Genomic DNA, 24,025 nt, shown 5'->3' with positions numbered 1-24,025 from the left:
TATATCATTCTGTAATTGTTTCCTTTATTGCAAATGTTATTTTTATTATTTTATTCCTTGATTCCAATCTAGACACACTCCACAAAAAATTACCATGTGGTCTCTTTCCCAAGAAATATTAATTGATACATAAACAAACAAAAGATCTTTTGCGGCCTGTGTATTAAGGCAAGTTTGTACTAAACAGATTTTGTACCACCGTATGTGCACTACTGTACAGTAGCTTGCGACTTAGGATGTTTCAGAAGGAGGAGTTTCATGATACACATAGTATTATATTTAAATATCCAACACCCCAAACCTCGCAAATTCATGCAAAATGTTGAATGCGCCGGGGTTTCGGATTTGCTTCTCTCCAATTATAATTGATATTAAGTTGTATGCCTTTGTGACACTTTTTCTCTCTTCGGTCAGCAAAGTTTAACGTAGCGTATGCAGTGGACATAACTAAATATAACTAAATAACTGTTCTCTGGAACTTGAGCACTGCATCAAAACCCCCTTGGGTTAATAGACTCCCTGCTCTCATATGTCTGCTTCATATTTCATGAAGATGAAAATCATGATTTGTGATTATTTGGAGTGTTTCACATTTTTTCTATTGTCAACAAATCTCACAAAATTAATTATAGACCCTAGCTTTGAAAAAGAAATCACCAGAAAAGCATCCATGTGCAACAAAAGGAACAGTAAATCAATTGTAGTACAATTGGGGGAGATTATAAACTGGGAGGGAGGGGGAAGGACAAGCATGAAGGAATGAACTATAGACTTATTTTTGAACTTAGAACAATGGCTCCTAGTGGGCTTAACGAAGATCTGAAGCTGGGTTGTTTTCTGTAATGTTTCTTTAGGCTTTTGCTTAGCATCTTTATTTTATATGTTTGCATTTTTTGCATTTTTTCGATGTTTCCCCCTTCCTGTGCACACCTTACATCCCCTGTTCATCTCTGTTCACCTTATTTGTTTATTTGTTTTACAGCTGTATTTAGTTTGGCCCAGCTTTTTTGTGGCATTTTTACCTTTTGAATTTGCGCTGTGCAGTATTGTTTACTGAGATCACCTTGGTTATGTATGTAGACGTATTGTTGTATTGCGCGAGGTCGGGTAATAGCGTATGCGCTATACTATAATCATTCATTGGGGTTACCTTGGTGAAAAGGAGACACCGGGTTCTTGTTTATTCATTTTTTAGAGCTGTGTTCCTCCCCCTGCCATTTTCTTGACGCTGCAGGGATGCTTGACCTGTGCGCATGCACGACGGGCTACACATGTTAGAGCTTAGTGCCTGGGGCTGCCGGGATCACATCGCCGTCACGCTCGTACCTTTCAGTTGGCTGTCCCCCGTATACGGATTGGCTGAGTATTTATAGACCATTGTGGTTAACTTGGTGATACAGGGATGCTGTGTTCTTGTTTATGTTTTAGACGCGTGCCCCTCCCCCTGCCGTTCCCTTGACTCCGAGGGGACGCTTTACTTGTACACATGCGTGATGGGTAGCTATCTTAGTGCCTAGGGCCATTATCTGTCACGGCTGCTCTCAGACCTTTCTATTGGGTATCATTGGTATGCAGGTGTGTTGATGATTGATTGCCCATAGGCATTGATTCTCTATGTATTACCTATAGCTGAGGTGTTTTGGTTTGGTGATTGGTGATTGGTTTATTCTTTAGATTGCACTGGTGGCTGGGGTGTATAAGGACTGTCATGGTCATTTGACCACTGCAAATCCTGATGAAGGTCCCTCATGGTGACCGAAACGTTGGTTGCAGTGCCCTATTTTTTTCAATACAATTCTTTTTGGATTACATCATGCAGTGGCCCTCTTGACCCCATTCCGTCCCATCTCTTAAACCCTCTTGCTCCTACTATAATCCCTACGCTCACACACATTTTTAACTCCTCCCTCTGCTCTGGAACCTTTCCATCCTCCTTCAAACATGCAACAGTCATACCATTACTCAAAAACACCAAGCTTGACCCTGCCTGTCTTTCTAACTATCGACCTGTCTCCCTCCTGCCTTTTGCCTCTAAACTCCTTGAACGACTTGTATTCTCTCGCTTGCTCCATTTTCTCAACATCTATTCTCTCCTAGACCCTCTACAATCTAGCTTCCGCACTGCTCACTCCACGGAAACAGCCCTCACTAAAATAACTGATGACCTCCATGCTGCCAAAGACAGAGGTCATTACACTCTGCTCATATTACTCGACCTCTCTGCAGCATTTGACACCATGGACCACCCTCTTCTCCTTCACATTCTCCATACTCTTGGTATTCGGAACAAAGCTCTATCCTGGATCTCATCCTACCTCTCCCATCGTACTTTCAGTGTCTCTTCTGCTAACACCTCCTCTATCGATCTCTCTGTGGGGGTACCCCAGGGCTCTGTCCTGGCACCTCTTCTCTTTTCTCTGTACACATTCTCTCTAGGTGAAATAATAACATCTTTTGGGTTTAATTATCACCTCTATGCTAACAACATACAAATATACTTTTCAACACCTGACCTTACACCTGCTGTACAAACCAAAGTTTCTGAATGTCTCTCTGCTATATCATCCTGGATGGCCCTCCGTCGCCTTAAACTCAACATGGCTAAAACAGAGCTCCTCATACTTCCTCCCAAACCTGGCCCTACTACCTCCTTCCACATTACTGTTGGAACTACCATCATTCACCCAGTAGCCCAAGCACGCTGCCTAGGGGGTCACACTCGACTCCTCTCTCACATTCGCCCCTCACATTCAAAACATTTCTAAAACCTGTCGCTTTTTCCTCCGCAATATAACTAAGATACGCCCTTTTGTCTGTTGCTCGACTGCTAAAACTCTGACTCAGGCCCTCATTCTCTCCCGTCTTGATTACTGTAACCTCCTGCTGTCCGGCCTTCCTGCCTCTCACCTGTCTCCCTTACAATCTATCCTAAACGATGCTGCCAGATTCACTCTACTCTTTCCTAGATCTGTCTCAGCATCTCCCCTCATGAAATCCCTCTCCTGGCTTCCGATAAAATCCCGCATCTCACACTCCATTCTTCTCCTCACTTTTAAAGCTTTACACTCTTCTGCTCCTCCTTACATCTCTGCCCTAATTTCTCATTATGCACCATCCAGACTCTTGCGTTCTTCTCAAGGATGTCTTCTTTTTACCCCCTTTGTATCTAAAGCCCTCTCCCACCTTAAACCTTTTTCACTGACTGCCCCACACCTCTGGAATGCCCTTTCCCTCAGTACCCGACTTGCACCCTCTCTATCCACCTTTAAGACCCACCTTAAGACACACTTGCTTAAAGAAGCATATGAATAGCACTCTGGATATTCTGAACACATGATACATAAGCTTGGCCCCCTGCAGACGCACTTACCAGAACTCCCTCCTACTGTCTCTGTACGTTCTCCCTACCTACCAATTAGACTGTAAGCTCCTCGGGGCAGGGACTCCTCTTCCTTAATGTTACTTTTATGTCTAAAGCACTTATTCCCATGATCTGTTATTTATATTATCTGTTATTTATTTGATTACCCCATGTATTACTTCTGTTAAGCGCTATGTACATTAATGGCGCTATATAAATAAAGACATACAATACAATACAGCAAGCATAGATAACACATGCACCAAATTGCCTAATACATGCTGATGTCAAATACATATGTTATATACATACACCGTAAATGCAGTTAGTATAATCAAGGCAAACCAGGCACAGTACCAAAAGGAGACTGTTAGTATGGGATCAACAATGGTTAACAGTTCACATCAGTTACCATAGTCCATGAGACCATCCATGCCACACTGTGATAGTAAAATGTCCAAAGGGTAAAGATCTTCCAATTAAGGGGTCCATCCACAGGGGAGTCAGGGAAAAACAGACACCCCAACACGTGTTTCACCCTCGTTTCATCAGGGGGCCTTTGTGCTGTTAAATAAATCATAATTTTCTTTGATATTTGTTCTGAGTATACTTGAGTGCTGAGTTGCGACGCTTTTCTTTTTCTTTTCATTGTTATATTACTTGTAGTCCCTAGCACTGTTAGTGGTTATTATATTACTAATTTAAGTACTCATTATTTGCTTAGTCTGTTGCAGGCAGTTTGTCTTGTTGTATATATACACACACACACACACACATCCATACATAAAAATACAGTGACCTATAAATATACATCATTGATTTCGATTAAGCTATAATTAAAAAACAGATGTTGATTCAAATTTGTATTGTCATATAAAAGAGAGATAAAGCTCTCCAATAGTTTAAATACCACTCATTGTTTATCTTTAATTATCTTAGATGTATATATGGTACATTGTATTGTAAATTCCAGGTGTGTGTGTGTGTGTGTGTGTGTGTGTGTGTGTGTGTGTGTGTGTGTGTGTGTGTGTGTGTGTGTGTGTGTGTGTGTGTGTGTGTGTGTGTGTGTGTGTGTGTGACTGGTATTTAAACTTTTGGGACTAAACGTGAAAATGCCTTCAACACATTAACACACTGTATATTGTGTTTTTTCACACTGTATATTGCTCAGTATGAGTGCAACTTACAGTCAATGTCAGTTAATTTTCTTCCCCTTAAGTCCTTTTTTTCCACTATACAGTATGTATGAGAACTAGCACCTGCTAAATTCAGTAATACAGTAGCTACTGGAGTATGATGGGGAGTGTTTATTTTCACTATTAAGAATAATGCTCTGCTTCAAATATTATAGTACTTGATAAAAAAAACAGTAGCTTCAAATAACACCTCCTCCTCCACCCCCCCATTATATGCATGCTAAGAGGGACCTTTTTTGTTTAAAAAAATATTGCAGAACATAAAGAAAATTAATAAACCACACAGTTTTTAAATCCTCTAAAACTCACGATAGAGCTGCAACCTAGTTTATAATCTAGGTTTTCCTTTCTGTATTTACAGTATATAATATACATCAAGTCTGATTGGTATATAATACCTGAGCGCTCCTTTATGTTTTAATTTCAAATACCACATTTGTGCTGATCTTAACTTCCTAGCTTAAACAACTTATTTTAGGTGGATAAAACATATATATTTTTTATGCTAGAAGATTGAGTACTTATTTGGCTTATTGGCTTCAATGTGCTTTACTACTTTTATTGAAAGCTGTTCTTACTAAACTGATGAAAGATCCTAAATCAAATTCACTATAGTAACTCAGAATAAAAACTTCTCAAGGATTTTACAAGAAAGATGTGATTAAAATGAATGCAGAAAGTGGTTGGGAAAACAATGTGTACAAAACAAAATAAAATAAAAACATCTATAAGTTAAAATAAATTACAGTATAAATATGTAGCAAAGATTATTTTACTCGCTGGTCCATTATTTTGGGATATTCTGTGATATCTTGTGTTATCACTTTAATTAAATCACAAATCTGTAATATTCTCTGTTATAAAACAATATACTGTGTTATCAGTACATGCGATAACATTTGCTATATCTGTACTGTATATTAAAAATTGTAATAGCAATACATTTGTATTTATAGGGCATGTTATCCCTCAATAATAAAATTACTATTTGATTCTTTACAGAAAGACAAGGAAGACCAGTGGCTGAAAAAAAAGGTCCTTGGCAATAAAGACTACATCATCTTAGAACATCTACAATGGAATATGGGTTATGAAGTTCAGATTATAGCTACAAATAAACTTGGTCACTCTGAGCCAACAATTTATGAATTTACAATGCCAGCAAAACCCAATATTATTGCAGGTAAGTTTTGCATATTTGCATATGTCTGTGTCCAGTATATATATGCACAGTTGTGTGTGTGTGTGTGTGTGTGTGTGTGTGTGTCTGTCTGGGTGCAGGGTATTTCTCCTCCCCCTCCCCCCCTGATGTGAAGGGGTTGTGATTCTCTTCAATGTCATGTTTTCTTTCATTTAATTGTTTCTTTTTGTACATAAATGCGTATACATTTGTTGTGCTGGTTTGCGGTCAGACAAACCTCGAAAATAAAGAGATGCTCCTTCTTTAGTTCTGGGGTTATTTCTATAATCCCATTCCCATAATCATTTCAAGTGTTGAACATGAATTTGACACGAATCCCCAATTTGATTTTGGAGTTTCTCTATGCAAACTCATATTTCTGATTATCAAAAGGAGTGCCCCCACTCTCCACTCGTACTGTACTAAGCATGTCAAGAGCTGTGAGTGGAGTTATTCCATCATCACTCTGTTGATTAGAAGTTTGCAAATCCGAGGTATCTCTAAGAATTAAGATGGGGGAAATTCCCCCAACTTTGTGTGGGTTTTGTGTGCTACTTTTACTTTTTTTAAGGACACAAACAAAAGTTGAAAATGTAATATTTATATCTTTGATGTTGGGGAGGGGGCGTTTGGAAAGAGGTGGCGTGAGCTGTCATAGTGACACGGGCTCCCAGACACAATTTTATTCCTATGAATCTATGGGCACTATTGATTGATAGAGGGCAGAGGATCCGTCAATCATGGATATCTCAAAATTCGTGGGAGTAAATTTTTTCCTTTGATGTCTTCCCAAAATGAACACTAAAACAAGTTCTATATACAGTAGATTGCCATATGCAGTACAATGTATTTCAATACTTCCATTGCACGAACTCCTATAGGCAAATTTTTATTCCCACGAATATGGAGTCAGCCTTGATTTACAGTGGTAGTATCCTGTGTCATTTAACATTACCCTGTATTTGTAAGAATGAAACTGTGCTTAGCAGGCGGCATCAAAATGCCCCCCTACCCTAGTGTGGAAGCATCTGACACATTTTCATCTAATCTGTTACAGAAACGAACAATCAACATTGTCACCTCTATTTGACAATTTAAAGCAAATCATCCCTCAATTCATTCATTGTCTACTTCCTTAAAATATAATGCTTTGTTACTGTAATTATAGTATATGAGAAAATAGTGGTGTTTTAAAATCTGTCTAATGCTACTTTGGTACCCATCAACCTTTTTCACATAAAAACATTAACTAAGCAAAAGTAAATGTATTACTTTATATAATATAATATATACAGTATATATCATGTATATTTTCTAAAAGTAGACAAAATATTTTTTTTTCTACAGTGTGTAATATGGTTCACCAATACAAAATGTGGATAGCCATATTACATAAAGGCATACACCGGTTTAAGGACACTCACTTTAAGTACACTCACGAACAAAACAAGAAAAAACACAAAAGCACACCAAGATGAGAGATAGATATTGTATTAGCAACAAATAATAAAATTAGTAACTTACATATAAAATTTCTTTAATAATCCCCGATTCTTGTGTCTATCACAGGAGTAGGGCATCACATAGGAAGTATGAAGGGTAATCTCAGTTCTGAGAGATCAGACCCGCGCGCTGGGGCTGTCTCTGTTCACTCTCCTGTCCTCCACGTGTGGTAGCGTGGTGCAGAGTGTAGCACACATGTGCAGGAACCGGGGCCTTCAATAGGTGTCCTTAGGATGCCTGTCCATTTTTGATAGCATAGAAACGATCGGAAATAAGCAGGAACGGTACACTTGAGTGTGTACTGGTGGTGGGTAGTAAAACCGCCAGCCACAACAGTCGCGACGCGTTTCGTTTAACAAAGTAAACTTCTTCAGGCAAAATCTGGGACACCTGTTTAGGGGTCCTTTATAGGTCTAATTCTGTGCGTCATTGGTTAATACCTAATGGCTGCATGGCCAATCAGGCTCATATACTGATAGGGGCGGGCCACAATAGGAAGACCTCCCTGTTAGTGCATTTAATCCAGTAATGAATTACACTAATTGAGTATATATATAAGTGTAAATAGAAAGGTAAACAGACCTTAAAGGGGAGCCAAAATCATGTGTCCCAAATAGTCAAGTGCAATAAAATATGCATAGTAGTAGCATAAAAAACAAAGTATATGTGCATACTGGATAACAACATTAATAACATTAAATGACATATAAATAACTTTTAAAATATGGGAAATAGAACAAATGGAAAGGTGGGTGGGGGGAGGGGAAGAATTGAAGAAAAAGTGGAAAAAAAAATAAAAAAAAAATAATAAAAAAGGAGGTAGAAAAAAAAAAAAAAAAGGCTTATAAAATGAATAAAAACCACTGTAATGATAAAGTAGCTAAAAAAATCAGATAAAAAAGGTATTAGACCAATGTTTGTATCAAATTGCAGTATGCATGGTTTCACCTCAAAAAAGGGGTTAATTCCACATAGTCGTTCAAGCCCCCCGGGTACTTGGATTGGAGGGTAAATATCCAGAATTGCTCCCTTTTTGCAATCTGAAGATCTATGTTACCAGCCCGTACATTAGTTGTTATATGTTCGATGCCCATATATTTAACCCCTATAGTGCTACACTGATGGACATCCTTAAAGTGTGACAACAGATGTGTCAATGGTTTATTAGATGCCAGTAGCTTGGGAATATTAGTGATATTTCTGAGGTGCTCCATCACTCTAATTTTGAGCTGACGTTTAGTACGGCCCACATACTGTAAACCACATCCACATTGCAGGATATAAATGACATAAGTGGTTACGCAATCGATGTAGCTATTAATTTCATATCTAATATCTGTCGCTTTAGATTTAAAGTAATCCTGAGTAAGCATTCGTGTACACTCACGAACATATCGCCCAATAGGCAAATGGCAGCTTGCGCATGTCAGCACGTCCTGAACAGCAATACTGGCTCCCTACCTGTACCGAAGCTGTGCGCAAGCGGGGAGACTATAGAGCCTGTTACAAATGTGTTATACACATCAGTTATACACGTGTATGACGATTGCAGTACAGTACTACATGCATTAATAAGTGGAAAAAAGGTAGTGCTTCACTTTAAGTACATTATCTCTTTGCATACATGCTCTGGACCCATTGCGTACATGAATGTGGGGTCTGCCTGTACTGTATTGCAAAGTTTGGCAAATGATTCCTTATTACAGTTATACAGTTACAGTATATTGGTGAGGTATCATAACCAAATATGTTCAAGGAAACAACACCAATTTAAAATTCAACTTTTGGTAGGGAACACCACAACTCTAACACATATCATGGTTTGAATATTGTATTGTGAAATCTAGGTAATAACTACCCTTGCCAGTGAAAAGGTGATTTCAGGCAAGATATTCGTCTGGGGAAAAAGACAAACTTCCCAAGTCTGTACTTCACTGAGTGTGTAGTGCTAGAACATACAGTATATCCTTAGTGGGGGCGGTTTTTAGGCTTCAGGGGTGTTTTTATGTTGCCAAGCCATCCGCATCTGAAATGTGTGAATTTATAAGAATAAATATAAAAACATCTGTATTCAACAAATATTTCCAGTTAGAAATATTTTTTGGGGGGTGGGACAGGGTGAATGAACGTCACCAGCCATATACCTGGCAAACCTATGTTGAGGCTTGCAGTGCAGTTGTGACGAGGTTAAGTTTCAGTTGAGAAGGGCTGCTTAATTAGTCTGACCCCAGCTGCATAATCAAGGTGTTTTAAACCCCAAGGCTGTACACACATGCAGGCTAGCTGGTCAGGAGACAGGACTGAAATACTGAAGACATTACTGCTATAAGGTCTGTTTTCAAAGTACATGTGTGATGAACTGTCTGTGTCCTGCATGCTGAAGTGAAGCTGCCTTGTTTTCTATGCTGAAGAGAAGCTATTTTGTTTTTGTCTGCTGAGGAGAAGCTATTTTGTTTTGTGTGCTGTATGTTTTAAGGCTCAATAAATAAGCCTTATCAAGATACCCCGTGTGTGTGGTTGCATGTACTCTGCAACATATGGTGTCAGAAGTGCCGGGATTTTGAGAGGCCCCTGCAGCTGAAGGGCCACACACACACAAAATTTAGAAAAATGGAAGAATTTTTAAAAGAGTTTCTGTGCAAGCAGACCAGACAGCAGGTACTGTTAATGCAGGAGCAGTCCCAACTACTATTTCAGCAGCAAACCCAGCTCCTAACCCAGCAGCAGGCAGCACAGGATGAGCAGATGGCCAAGCTGCTGATACAATTTCAGGGGTCTGCCAGTCCAGAACTTGCGAACATTTTCCTGAGGAAAATGGCTCCGAACGAGGATCTAGTGGCTTTTCTGCTGGGCTGCAGATCGCTGGGCAACTGCTTTGGCCTCGCTCCTTATAGGAGAAGCCCAGGCCGCATATCAGGGCCTCCCAGCGGACCTGGCAATGGAGTACAAACAAGTAAAAGCCGCCATACTGGATCGCTTAGGTCTGACCCCAGAGACCTACCGGCAGCAGTTCCGGAACCTGAAGTACACCTCTAAGATGAGACCCCGGGTCCTAGCTCAGCGGTTATTGGACTTGTGTAACCGCTGGATACAACCTGAGCAACACACCAAGGAAACTGTTCTGGAACAAGTTGTGTTGGAACAATTCCTACAAGTAATAACCCCTTCCGCACGCTCTTGGGTAAAATGCCATGCTGCTGATACCCTAGCTTTGGCGGTCCGACTCGTTGAGAACTTCCTTGGGGCCGAGGACCGGGCAAGTGTCTTGGACCCTACGGATCCGGATTTACCGGTGCTTGCAGACGCCCAAAGAGGCTAGGGAAATTTGTCTTGGTAGTAATCGCTTAATTGGGAGTGAACACATTTTTCCATGACTTTGGATAGTATTGGGAGAAGAGAGATTGGCCTGTAGTTTGAGACAGTGTTTTTGTCCCCAATTTTTAAGATTGGGACAACTCTGGCAGTTTTCCATGTCTTATAGGTATGGCCTGCAGACAGAATAGAGTTGGCAATGGAAGCAATTGGTTTGGAAATGGCTGGAGCACCAAGTCTTAGGAACTTAGATTGCAGTACGTCAGGTCCACATTGGCTGCTTCGTTTTAATTTGAGGAGCGCTTGTGTAATCTCCTCTTCGGATACTGGGACAAATTGAAAATTGTGATCTGTGTTGGGAGAGGGTGGGGCTGTAGGGGTACTCACAGAGTGAGGTCATGTTTTGTGGTTTGTTTTGCATTTCGCTAATAAGTTAGTAGCACACCCCACAAAGTAATCATTGAATGCATTTACAATGGCAGTGGGGTTTGTCAGAGTAATATCCTGCTTATTGATATTACTTGGTTGTTGAACGCTAGAAGGCTGGAATATATTGTTGATAACCTTCCAGAAGTTTTCTGGGTTTGATGTATTCTGGTGAAGATTGTCAGAGTAATGTTGTGCTTTTGCATGTCTTGTTTGCCTTGTACACATGTTCTGCAGGCATCTGTAGTGAATAAGATTCTTGGTAGTGCCAACTACATTGTAGCTTTTCCACAAGTCATTCCTGAAATGTTACAGTGCTATAAGGTCAGTTGTAACCCACGGAAGGTGGGCCCGCTGTACTCTTATTCTGCGTAGTGGAGCATGGGTATCACAGAGTTTTAAGGACTTGGATTGGAAATAGTCGAGCGCAAAATCAGGGTCAGGAACTAAATTGATTCTGTATCAAGGGCAGTTGGTAAGGTCAGCCAGAAACTGTTGTGGGTTAAAGTGTCTAAATGTTCTAATGAGGAGAACATTAGGGCTTGATTGGGGTGGTTTAATTTTCCTTACACAGTACTTTATTGCATGGTCACTTAAAATGTCAGGAAGGATGCAAGAGGATTGGATTCTGCTGGGAATTGAGGAGAGAACCCAGTCTAGCAAAGAATGGTTGTGAGATTTCGGGTTTGTCTGTGTGGGTTGGGAAATGAGTCGTGTTAGGGTAAGTGACTTGAGTTATAGCTGGATTTTGTGGTTTTTAGGGTCGAGCCAATTGAAGTTGAAATCCCAAAGAGGAAATGGAGCCAAGAAACTGGGTGATATCAGTCAGGGACTGTAGAGGGGTTTTGTGGGGCGGTAGATGCCAGCAATCAGGACAGGCTTAGAAAAGGGAAGGCAGATTTTGCCAAGTAGGATTTCAAAAGAGGATGGGCTTGGGGGAGGCAATTTGACAGTGTAAATTGTAAGGTGTCTTCAATATAAAATAACACCCCTACTCTCTTTGACTTATCTCTCCTAGAAATGTAGTATCCCTGAATGGCAATATTTGCATCAAGTTATTTAGGTGTTAGCCATGTTTATGTGAGAACGATGGCTTTGGGTTTATGCATAAGGCACCATGCCCTTAGTTCATCCAATTTGGGCAGCATGCTCCGGATATTTATATGGGCGACAGATAGACCTTTTTGGAATTTGAAGGGGGGTATTCTCAGTTGTATGGAACAGAGTTGAATAGGGAGGGCTTGGGTTAAGTTCAATATCACCTGCTAAAGAGAGTAACAGTATGAGTAGAAATTTGAGTAGTTGTTTGCAAGTTGTAAATTTGGGATGTTTGCCATTAGAGTTAATGGTGGTTGGTGTGCTGGTTTTCAGAGTTCTCGACCAACATTCAGTAGATAGTGCAAGCCTTTTGAGTAATCCAGGGTGTATGGTTATGTTGTATGTGGGCCAGGAGGGGAGTTTATAGTGGATAGAGAGAGTAACATTTCGAGGAAGTCATGAGAAAGAACAAAGTTGAGATACATAGCAGGTTCATTATCACAGAGGTAGGTAATGTTGCATGAAGCTGTTGTGAGCCAAGTGAGTGTGTGCAGACTAAACAGCAGAGGTATGCCTTTTCCTTGTCAAAATGTTTTGTTGCATTGCAATGCTAGTACATAGTAGATGATGTTTTAAAACAAGACATATTTGCATTGAGTTCACCCTACAGAAAAAGCAAAAGTTATTGTCTCTAGCTGTGGCTGAAATAACTTAAAGCCTCAGCTCCAGAGATGGTGCGGGAATCTGTGGGGGACAATACCTCTGAATTAGACCCCATATAGCAATAACTCCTGCACTGGAGAAGTCGTGGTCCCGCAGATTTCTCCAGTGCCAAAAACAGTAAGTCTTGCTACCCCTGTACATCTGTTTGTTATATTTAGACAACAATATTTGTATTTACAGTATATTGATCCAGAGGGAAGCAAACCAAAACCCCCCAGTGATTATCCTATTACCTCATAAGGGTAGAAATAAATTATTTCCTGATTCCACTAAGGACAATCAGATTTCTCCCTGGACAAGCATCCTTCCTATGTTTACTTACAGTACTTGGTATGTCCCTGTATACCTTTCAAAATTATATAGATATATAATACATGTATGTATGTATATGTATATATATTTCACATTTTAACTGCCCATACTGTAAAGATCACTTTCCTTTATTGTTGGTGTAATCTCCTTTCCTCCAATCTTAAGGGATGATCCTGTGTCATTTGTACATTCTTTTGGATGAATTATTCTTTATAACGATGGCGAACAACTTTGGCATTTAGCCCTGAAAATGAATACGTTAAGTTCCTAATGCAGTCGAAGGTTAATTTAGGGACAATATTTGACCAAACCATATGTAAAGCTACAAATATCAGGTATGAATGAACATAAGAAGCAATAGAATGTATTATTTTGTTTCATGATTACAGTGAACTGTAATTAGACATTGTGATGCAAAGTCTAAAGTTGGTGGTCTTGATTTAATATTTATACTGTAGATTTACATGTTTTTCAAAAAATATTCCAGACCAGAAATGTTTATAGGATAATACAGGTTACCCATTTTTCAATTATGTGGGGCTTATAGTAGAATATATGTAATTTTGTGGTCTTATTTTTATGCTAGAAGGTAGTTGTCAGGAATAATCCTAACACCGTTAAGGAGTTATTCCCCTCCCATTCTGTTCCTTGTCTGTCCACTGGGTCTGCTGCTGTTTCTGTCTGCTCTGGGTTTCTCTCTGCAAGTATTATAGTTTCTTGTTTCCTGCACCTTGTTGCCTTTGCTTTGTTTATGTCAAGACTCCTGTTCTGTCCTGCATGATCTGATGTTTCCATTTTGTTCCTGTTTGAGTCCTGTTAAAATTATTAAAGGTCCTTGCTTATGAACTAGATTGTTCCAGTCTTTATCTTGCTGCCCCGTCCTGCTCCCTTGTCCTGTTTCCTGCCTTCCTGCTGCCGACCCCTGCCTGCGACACTGACTAAGATTCCTGCCACCTGCCCTGGACCTCAGTCTGTGACCCCGACGATCCTTGCCTGCCACCTGTCCTGGACCTTGGCCTGTGACCCGGATGATCCTTGCCTGCCGTCGGCCCTGGACCTCATCCTGTGACCCCGATGATCCTTGCCTGCCCCTGCTTTTACAGCCACCGAGGTCCTCTCTGCACCTGTAGTCCGTAACAGTAGTTTTGACTTGCCAGGGTTGGTAGGAATTTTTGCATTCAGCCCTAGAATGTGTGAGGGTTTGTGTGCCTCACATATCTTACTAATTTAGGGCTAGTAATGGCCAAAACAGTATGTATATTTATACATATTTGATATCAATGTACTCAAGAATCCCAGGACAATAACCTTTTCTATTTAAGTTCAAGATTACACAGGGTTAGTTTGAGAATTTAGGTGTAACGTTTGCAGTTTCTGGTCTTGATATTTTTCTCAGAAAGTTAGTTTTTTCAACACACATTCCTGGACAGAAATATGTGGAGAAAGACATACCACCCATGTTTGAATTTCTTGGGTCATATACATTCAGAAAATATACTGTATACAACTTGGAGATAATTGTTCTGCTAGGAGATGTGTGCAGAGGTTAAACCAGGAGACTGCTGTTTGAAAATGTAGGCTTTATTTCGCCCCAAAGCTTTAACAAGGAAAAATGGCTTTTCCTAGCAAAAGGATGCAGCAACAAAAAGAACAGTTTTCAATAGCGGATTAAAGTCTATATGCATCCTAGACAACTTTGCAGGTACCTGGTGTCCCTATGCATCAAGGACATGCACTTGTGATCTACACAGCTTGGCCATCTTTACCCAAATTCCAGGGTTTCAGAGGACAGAGTCCAGCAGCATAAAGTCCAGTGTTTTCAATGTCCCTCTGTATCAAGGACTCGCAGGTACAAACTGGATTTCCTGTTGTCCTCTGTATCATGGACTCGCAGGTACAGACGGGATGTCCTGGTGTCCTTCAGAAAAGAAAAACTTTTGAATCCCCCGCTCAGTTAGATTTATTTTCAGGTGTCTCTGGCACAGCCTCGGAGCACACCACTTAGTTCCCCTCCACACAAGGATCAGACAGACACCTGAGAATGCTGATCAGGTTTTCCTTCCATAGTTTCCCCCCTGCTATAAGAAATCATGGTAGTTGGGCGGCGACCAATCACAGCGCTAATGCTGCATGGGAACAAATCAGGTCGCAAGGAAACCCCTGCATTGGCCAATAAGGGTTGAACAAGAGTTAAAGGGCTTGGAGGGAAAAATGAAAAGGCCAATGGGAGTAGCACCTACCAGCTGCAGTTCGGCAATGATATCCCCCGCTCAGCTCAGCATCCCAGTATCTTGGGGAATGGCCAAATGCTTCAATTTTGGGGCAGATGTCCCCCTGGCCTGATCCCGGTCCCCGCCCACTCTCCCCTTTGTCCCCTGCACCTCTCCTCCCCCTCCAGCCCCAGCAATCACCAGTTCTCCACATATGTAGGTGGCACACTTACCGATTCCTGGGTACTCAGTATAGTCCACAAAAGTTATTATTTGGAATTCGAGACATTACCTGGAAGAAGCAATTTTTTGATATCCAGAATTCCAAGAAACAAGGTAGCCTCTTTAGACAAAAGAAAATATAAATAATGTTTTAAAAAACAAGGCTATTAAACTTTACATCAATGGTTTCCGGGATTCTCTTCAGTCAAATTTCTGGTACAAAAAAAAGAATGGACATTCAGTGCAGTAAACAAATTTCTCGAGGTAAGAAAGTTCAGAATAGAATAATTGAATTCCATCTTTGCAGCTGTAAATCACGAAGATTGGATGGTCTTGATAGAATATTAGGAATATTTATTATTTTGACATTCAGATAGCCATCAAAAATTTATAAAATTTGCCAATATCATTATCAGTTCTCAACACTTCCATGTGGTCTCGCTTCGGCCAAAAACAAAAAGTTAATAATGTTCTATTTAAGAGATTTTCACCCGGATGTATTGTATACAGATACCTCTCTTTCAGATGGGAATTCATCTAGCCTACATGTTCCCTTAAATACCCCTAACACCAAATGTACTCTAGAGCGGCTATCGTTCCATTTTGGGATTGCAGAATATGGTTTCCTATATGCATCAGCATGTTACAGGATCAACCATTGAAATTACCAGTATCTGCAGATCTCCTATCACAGGGGCCAATTCATAAACCTAAACCTGAAAGTTGGAGGTTGATGGAGGATAAGCAAAGCTTGCTACACAAGAGAGATTTATCCAAAAAGTTGTCAACTTTAATGCAAGCAAGAAAGGCATCTGCCTCTAAGGTCTATTACAGATTGTGACAGCTTTTTCATCATTGGTGCGGTCTCTTGGATATTGATGATTGCATTGCAACAATTTTATGAGTTTTACAGAAAGGTATTGATTTGGGACTCAGTGTCAGTTTCCTAAATGTCCAAATTGTAGTACTGTCAGCTATACTGGGCAAGCAACTCTGAATCTACAATGTTTTTTTGTTTTTTCAGACTGTATACAGAATAAAGCCACAAATTACAATACTAACCCCCTCATGGGATCTACCTCTGGTTCTGCAAGCCCTCACTAAACCTCCATTTGAACCGCTCAAACAAAGTTATCTCATGAATTTAACTTGGAAGACAGTTCTATTGGTGGCAGTGACATCAGCTCATAGAATTTGTGAAATACAAGCCCTACCAATAAAATAACTTTTTCTGATATTCAGTCAGGACAAAGTAGTCCTTACGCCAGTGCTCCAATTTTTGACAAAGGATTTATCATTTTTTCACTTAAATCCAGAAATACGTTTAGCCTCTTTTTGTCCAAATCCATTGAATACAATGAGCAACGTTTCCATTTCTTCGATGTCTGAAAGTCTTCTTTCGGGAGACGTCCATAGGTGAAACGTGCATCGGGGAGTGCTGCCGAGACCCCTTCCTCGCCTCTTCATAGGATGAATGAATTGTGGAAATATTTTGTGTGCTGATCAGATTAATCATCCTACTGATTTCCTTGCTGCCATGAAACTGTATGCTGCTGTTGTTTGAGACTTTGTGCTGAGTAGCATCCCTTTTTTTCATTACTTGTCATACTTCTGGGATTTCCCCTTTCTCTGGGGATTTCTACAACTAGGATATGTAGAATGAAAGTAGCAAAGCATCCGCATCAATGGATCAAAAAATAGATAGGGCAACTCCAGATGTAGTAAAATTGTGTTTATTGCACAATCAGCTTAACAATGAAGGTGTTTCCTACACCTTCATTGCTAAGCTGAGTGTGCAATAAACACAATTGTACTACATCTGGAGTTGCCCTATCTATTTTTGATCCACTGATGCGGATGCTGTACTCCTTTCCTTCTATATATCCTGATCTCTACCATTGAGGATTGCATGCTGCAGAGTTTTTCCCTGTCTGGATTTCACTGTCAGGTGAAGGGCAACAGTCCCTCAGTATTTACCTTTTCAGTGCCTGCTGTTTTATTGATCTAAACCCTATGGGTATGTAATCACTTACCAGGTGACCAATCTCTGTGGTAGCCAGGTGGGCATCAGTTGGTCCTTTAATCTCCCTTGGGTGATTACTGTTATTATACAGTTATTATGGACATTTGGACTATACTCTGAATATATTGTTCTTATACAAAAAAGCACTTACTGGTGAAGCACCATCTACCAAATCACCAATATTTTACAACTACCATTAGTTTCCCATATTATTATCATGACATGATTACTGATGCAGCGGCCGTTATTCGAACACTTCACGCATCATGTACATTGGAATCCCGATTTGAAACCGCGGGATGAATCCCAGCCTTCCCGTACTAAGATGCGAGCGCGGCGAGAGCAGAAAAATGCATTTTAATGTTCTGGCTTTTAAAAACATGAAATTGACACAGTAGCACAGTACTGTACACATTACAATTCATCCATTTTATTGCAAACGAAGAAACAGACTCCATGAAATTAAACAAAACATCCGCGAAAAGCGCGGGTGCCTGAGGCGATTTGCCACGTTCATGCTGCGTAGGGAACAGCAGAGAATTCAAAATCGGCGCCGAGATGTATTCGAATAACGGCCGCTGCATCAGTACATGATATTCTATGGACATTTGTTATTAGGGCTGGATATTGGTGATTACATGTGCTTACCCTTTTTCCATCGCATGACCCCGCGGTCCTGGGACAGACCTTATCAGAAGTGCATTTCTATGGAGTTACTTTTCCCTGTGATTGTCTGTCATCACTAATGTGTATTTTTTCTTCCCTTGGTCACTTATATGTCTTCATTGGACAAGGATTATATGGGGAGTGACCTGTATTGTATACTGTGCGGAAGTCTTTTTTATCTTCCATCTTTAATTGCTGCTGGGGATCCCTATTTCTGGTTCCATGTTATCTCTGGTAGTTTTTGTTCCATCAATGTATTACACATGTTTAGCAATTATGGACCATCCGGTCATGACTATGTAAAGCAATTTCCCTCTATATTGTCTATTTAGGGGGGGAATTATACTGATTGCTCAATTCATTTTGCGGATTGCACACATTTATGCAGTTACTGTAGGGTTCTTTGATTAATTAGTTGAGGTATTGCAAGAGGTTCTCTATAGGTCCTGCAAATTTAAACTGTCTTTTTTATTGTAATCATCCTTAATAAAACTGTTTATATTTTGGTAATCTGAGTGCGTGCTTTGAGACCTTGTTTTGGTGTGTGTGTCTGCAGTTTTGTTTGTTTACAGGGGGCTGCAGTGTGTGTGGGTGTAGAGGGAGGGCTGGTGTGTGTGTGTTTATATGTTTGTGCGTGTAGAGGGTGGAGGAGGAGGGGGGGCTGCAGTGTGTGTGTGTGTGTGTATATATAGGGGGGACTGCGTGTACAATTTTCTTTTAATAAACTTGCAGTAAAAGCAAAAGAATGTAGACAATCATGCTAATAAAAATCACTATGACTACAAAAGAGTCTATCTTTTTTATGAAAAATGTAAAAAAAATACCAAAAAAAAGCTTACATTTAGCCTATTATAGTAATAATCCCCTCAGAACAGGGCATTACTGGCCAATAATGCCCTGGCTGGGTTAAAGTCCCTCGGCTTCACCTTGGGCCTTCAACTCTTCCAGCCAGGGCATTATTGGCCAGTAATGCCCTGTTCTGAGGGGATTATTACTTAATTAGAACCTTTGTACAAAGTTTTCCGAAATGGTCTTCCTTTTAGCCCATGCAAGCGGGTTATACCAAATGTAAACGTATCTGTTATAATTGATTTAGTTCTACACTATAATGGGCTGGTGTGTTTCAGCAGCAATATGTTTATCTTTTATGTTCTCTAAGCCTAACAAGAAATCTGAAGTTGTTTCATTTTTTGGCATGTGACTGTTAGATACTACAGTAACTGGGCTTTTAACACCAGCAGAAAACCTTTTTTTTAACATAAACATTACAACATATTATAATATTAAATTGAACCCTTTATTGAACGTATTAGAGCCACTTAATGAACGTATATTAACTATGATTTCCTCCATACTGCTTGTTCCTTTAATACAGCTCAACCCCGTTATAGCGCGATCCGCTATAACGCGGTTTGAGCGTGGACCCGAATTTAAAAAAAAAAAAATTAAAGTTTTTTTTTTTTTGCACACACACTGCACACACTCACTGCACACTGCACACACTCACAGCACACTGCATACATTCACAGCACACTGCACACACTCACAGCACACTGCACACACTCACAGCACACTGCAGACACTCACAGCACACTGCACACACTCACAGCACACTGCACATACTCACAGCACACTGCACACTCACAGCACACTGACACACTGACACACACACACACAGTCTCACACAGTCAAATACACACACACACACACACACACACAGAGAGACACACTGTCTCTTTAAGGGATCTTGCTCTTGCAAGACGGAAGCAGAAGCAGGAAGCAGAGACAGGGGGAAGAGCTGCCAGATGCCGGGTAAGTGCTGTGTGCTGTTGCCGCTGGCCCACTGGGTCTGGGAATGCTGTGAGAGTTCTTAGCTTTCCCCCTCCGGCGGACACGGTACCACCACAAAAAAAAAAATTGGCGGCCATTTTTTTCCGCGACCCCGTTTATAACGCGGTGGTCGCGGGTGGCCCCTGAGGACCGCGCTATAACGAGGTTAAGCTGTATATTGTCACAGTAATTATACTGTATTTACATATACTGTATATACACATCACCTGCATTATTAACCACATTTATGAGCCTTAATGCAGAAAAATAAGCTTAATAATGAGAAATCATATTTTATTTCCTCAACTCTTATGCGAGTTAGTCTACCGGACCTATTTAATAAACCCCAAAAAATGTACTTTTTTTTAGTTTTGTTTTTAAAAAACATTTGTGACAAAATCCTTTTGTACCTATTAATAAATAGCAAAGAAGCCCCTCCAAAATTGTTTATCTCTTCTGACAAAAATCAATTACTTATAGCATGCAAATGAGCAGTATTTGTAAAATGAAGTATTCATCGAGTATGCTCCAAAGAGCGTTGTTTTTCTATTTGTACTGTTCAATTATATTTTGTTTTTAATTGCCAGATTCCCTTAGCCAAAACAACCTTTTGAAAAAGTTTAATAGACCCAAGACTGACAAATATGAAAAACCTGAAAAGCTACTTAAATAAGTAATAATAATAATAATAAAAAGAAATAATGAGAAGCTACCTAAAGAATTGTGAATAGGATAAAACACCTGTGAATTAGGAAAATCTCCTGTGAAAATACCTATATAAATGCATGGAAAATTCTACAAGTCCTTTAGACAAATTACATATCAGTATAAGAGAAAGAGACTGGTGAATAAAAAGACCAATTAACTGGGGGAGAAAAATATGGAGTGAACGATTAAGTAAATGACATTTTATATCAGCCATGAGAGCGTTCCACCTAATTCTACAGAATCCATGGCTGCAGTGGAAGCACTTTATGCAAAAGAGATTGCGGGAAAAGGCAGGGTTGCCGACCTGTCTCAGACATGTGAATGTGCTCACAAGTGTTATTTTTATTTGCTGGGCTATTCCAACTTCATATTGCAAAGCAAATATAACCATCCTTGGACCGATGAGACCCAAAAGGTTGAAACCGCTGTCTTTGAGTAGGTTTTACTAGCTACAGTATGCACTTCTATATCCCAGGATATGCTGAAAAGATGTGTAATACAGCATGCCTATGCTTATAGGGATCCATGTTAAAATGGACATGAAGTAAAAGGTGACACTGAGTACTCATTTGCATGTCATTTCCCAGAATCCCTGGCTGCAGTGGAAGCACCGTATGCTAGGAGATAGTGATGAAAAGCAGGGTTGCAGACCAGTCTGAGACACGTGAATGTGCTCATTAGTGATATTTTTATTTGCGTCTTCAAATGGAGAAATATCACCAGTAATCACTGTTTTATTTCACTGTTAAATCACAATTTGTATAACTCCATTACATTTCTGCTTTATTTGCATTTTTTAGGGCTGACAATCATATGCTTATTTAATTAGGCAAAAAGTGTAAAGAAATTTCTGCGGAAGAGCTTCAACATTGTTTTGGGTTGTCAAAGCTGAATTATTGGAGTTTATTAAATCAGGCTCTATGAGGGTTATTCTCAGGGAACTTCCCTTATACAGTAATTTACAGTGACAAAGATATGTAAGTTTAGACACACTGATATTATTAAAAATAAGAAACTCACCTTTAATTGCTCAAACCATAAAAAAATATGTTTTATGCATTTGAACAACAAAATCTAAGTTTCTATCATTGTCAATTGGAGCAAAAGAAGAAAATGTACTACTTGGCATAACAATACTTAATTGGTACCCAACATATTTTTTCCTGTCTCATACAAAAAATATATATTTTTTGACAGATAACTAAAAGGGGTCTATTCACAGTCATTAATATTTTACAACAATTTTACCATATTTACACATCCTCAACTATGAATGTGATAGACATTGTAGTTAGGTGACTCAAGTATTGCAGATGTTTGGAAAATATAATGTATATTGTGTACTGTTTTGCTTGATTAAGAGACCACTTTGTTTTTGGCCAGAGTTTTTGAGAAGAAGAAGCAATGCATTTTCTGTCATAAGCTCTGTAACCAACATCCAGGTTTGTCAGTGGTCTCCAAAGGGTGGTAAGAGGACCGGCGCTCGTTCGTCACTGAATCGACCAGTTCCTGGAGGATCCTGACCTCACTTGCACTCCCCTCCTGGGCCAATTCCTCCTCCTCCCCTGCCCTGCCTGTTTCCCCCCGTCAGTGCCAGAAGTAACTTTTGCCCATGTGGAAAGCTGAGCTCTCCAACATTGCAGCTCCCAATGCGGCCGAGACCAAGTTGAGCAGGCCTTCCCCACCCCCAAGGTAAAATTGTTAGTGTGTATCTGGGGGGTAGGGTTGAGTGTGAGTGTGTGTGAGGGGTAAATTAGTATGTGCGTATGGGGGGATTGAGTGAGAGGCAGAGGATTGAGTGGGAGGGAGGGGGATTGAATGAGGAGTGGGTCTTGAGTTAGAGAGGGACTTCAGTTTGAGAAGTGAGGATTGATTATGAGGAGGGGGGTTGAGTTAGTGGGAGGAGGATTGAGTGAATATTAAACTTTCTTTTTTCGACTGTGATTTTTAAAATTAATTTATGTTTAAAATCTCAACCCCGTCTTATTGACTATTAACTGGTCCTCCAATTTAATTTAGTTTTTTTGCCTTTCCTCTTAAGGCAAAAGGTTGGAAGCCGTTGCAGTATGTCTTTTTTCTTTTAGAATTGTGTGAATTTAGCCTGCATTATTCTTAATTTCTTTTGGTGGAATGGTCTTTTAATATTTTAATCATCTCTTTCCTAATGTTATTAGTATAATTGTTTAAACCCATGTTAAGTTGTACAGCTGTAGGCAGACTTAACTTCCCATCTGTGGGAGAAAGTGAGAGGAGCGTGACCATGATTCCTCCCGGGATCTGGGTTTTAACGCTGCAGGGGGTCTGGACAGGAATCACGGACCCTCTGCAGCGTGTCCATTGCTTATGCTTTTTCTGGAGTCATATAATTTTGCTTTTAAAGCAGCGGCTCCAAAGACAGTAAGTCTGGCTACATCTGTGGATCACAAATTGTAATTGGTTTGCCTAGGCTTCATTCAATTTTACAAATTTAGCAATCAATCAGCTACTCTCAAAGACAAAATCATTTGCAATATGTTCTTGGAGAATACTGATGCAGTTGTTAGTATTATTCATTACTACTGCAGTCAGAAATTCAGGAACATACCAAGCGGAAATTATATATTTCTGTGCATTTTAGATGGTAGCAGTTTGTGAATGCTAGACGGCATGCAAATAATACAAATTGTTGAAGATGGTCCTCAACAACCCCCAACACGTCGGGTTTTAAGGATATCCCTGCTTTAGCACAGGTGGCCAAATCAGTGCCCATTCATTTTGTTTGAGTCACCTGAGCTGATGCAGGGATCATTTTAAAAATGTTATCTATTGGTAATCCAGTCCTTGAGGACTGGAGTTATTAACTACTGCAATATACGGTAAATACTAAAGAATAGCTTACAATATTTTGATTATGTAAGAGCACTAAGGCATGCTCTTACATGCATGCATGCATGCACCAATTGGGTCAGATCATGTACTGTATGTTGCATCTGAAAATCCTTAATGGGATTCCATGTTTCATCGGATTTCCAGGCTTAAAAAGAGCAGACAGGAGAATATGGGTCTCCTAAAACACAACAGTATGAATCAAAGTACTAAATCTGCAACCTACAGTATTTAATTCAAATGATATAATGTACAGTTTGTTAGTCAAAGTCTCTACAAGCGCTTGAAAAAAAATAACTTGTATGGACTTTAATCAGGCTATATAAGTTTCATATCTTGCAGTCAGGTTGCTTCCTGTGAACAATGGGCTACATAACAAAGATTAGCATCTTCATTTCAGCTGATGCCCCCCATTTTACCTCCAGGGCCCCTATACAATGTGATGTAAAG

At 39.9% G+C, this 24,025-nt stretch overlaps 1 protein-coding gene across 3 annotated transcripts in view; it reads left to right on the top strand.

The window, feature by feature from the left end:
- Positions 1 to 24,025, top strand: part of NCAM2 (neural cell adhesion molecule 2) — a 500,008-nt gene that overhangs the window by 371,972 nt on the left and 104,011 nt on the right. For 2 of the 3 annotated variants that reach the window (XM_075593954.1, XM_075593952.1), the window contains one exon: positions 5,560 to 5,740. In XM_075593954.1, the coding sequence (XP_075450069.1) occupies positions 5,560 to 5,740 (181 nt within the window). Of the gene's footprint in view, positions 1 to 5,559; positions 5,741 to 16,507; positions 17,134 to 24,025 lie in introns of those variants that run through there. The other variant, XM_075593953.1, reaches the window with a different exon arrangement.

Source organism: Ascaphus truei, chromosome 3 (genome assembly GCF_040206685.1).
Source record: "Ascaphus truei isolate aAscTru1 chromosome 3, aAscTru1.hap1, whole genome shotgun sequence".
Classification (NCBI taxonomy): domain Eukaryota; kingdom Metazoa; phylum Chordata; class Amphibia; order Anura; family Ascaphidae; genus Ascaphus; species Ascaphus truei.
Note: the sequence above shows the minus strand (reverse complement) of the source record. Positions and strands in the feature narration are given on the sequence as shown.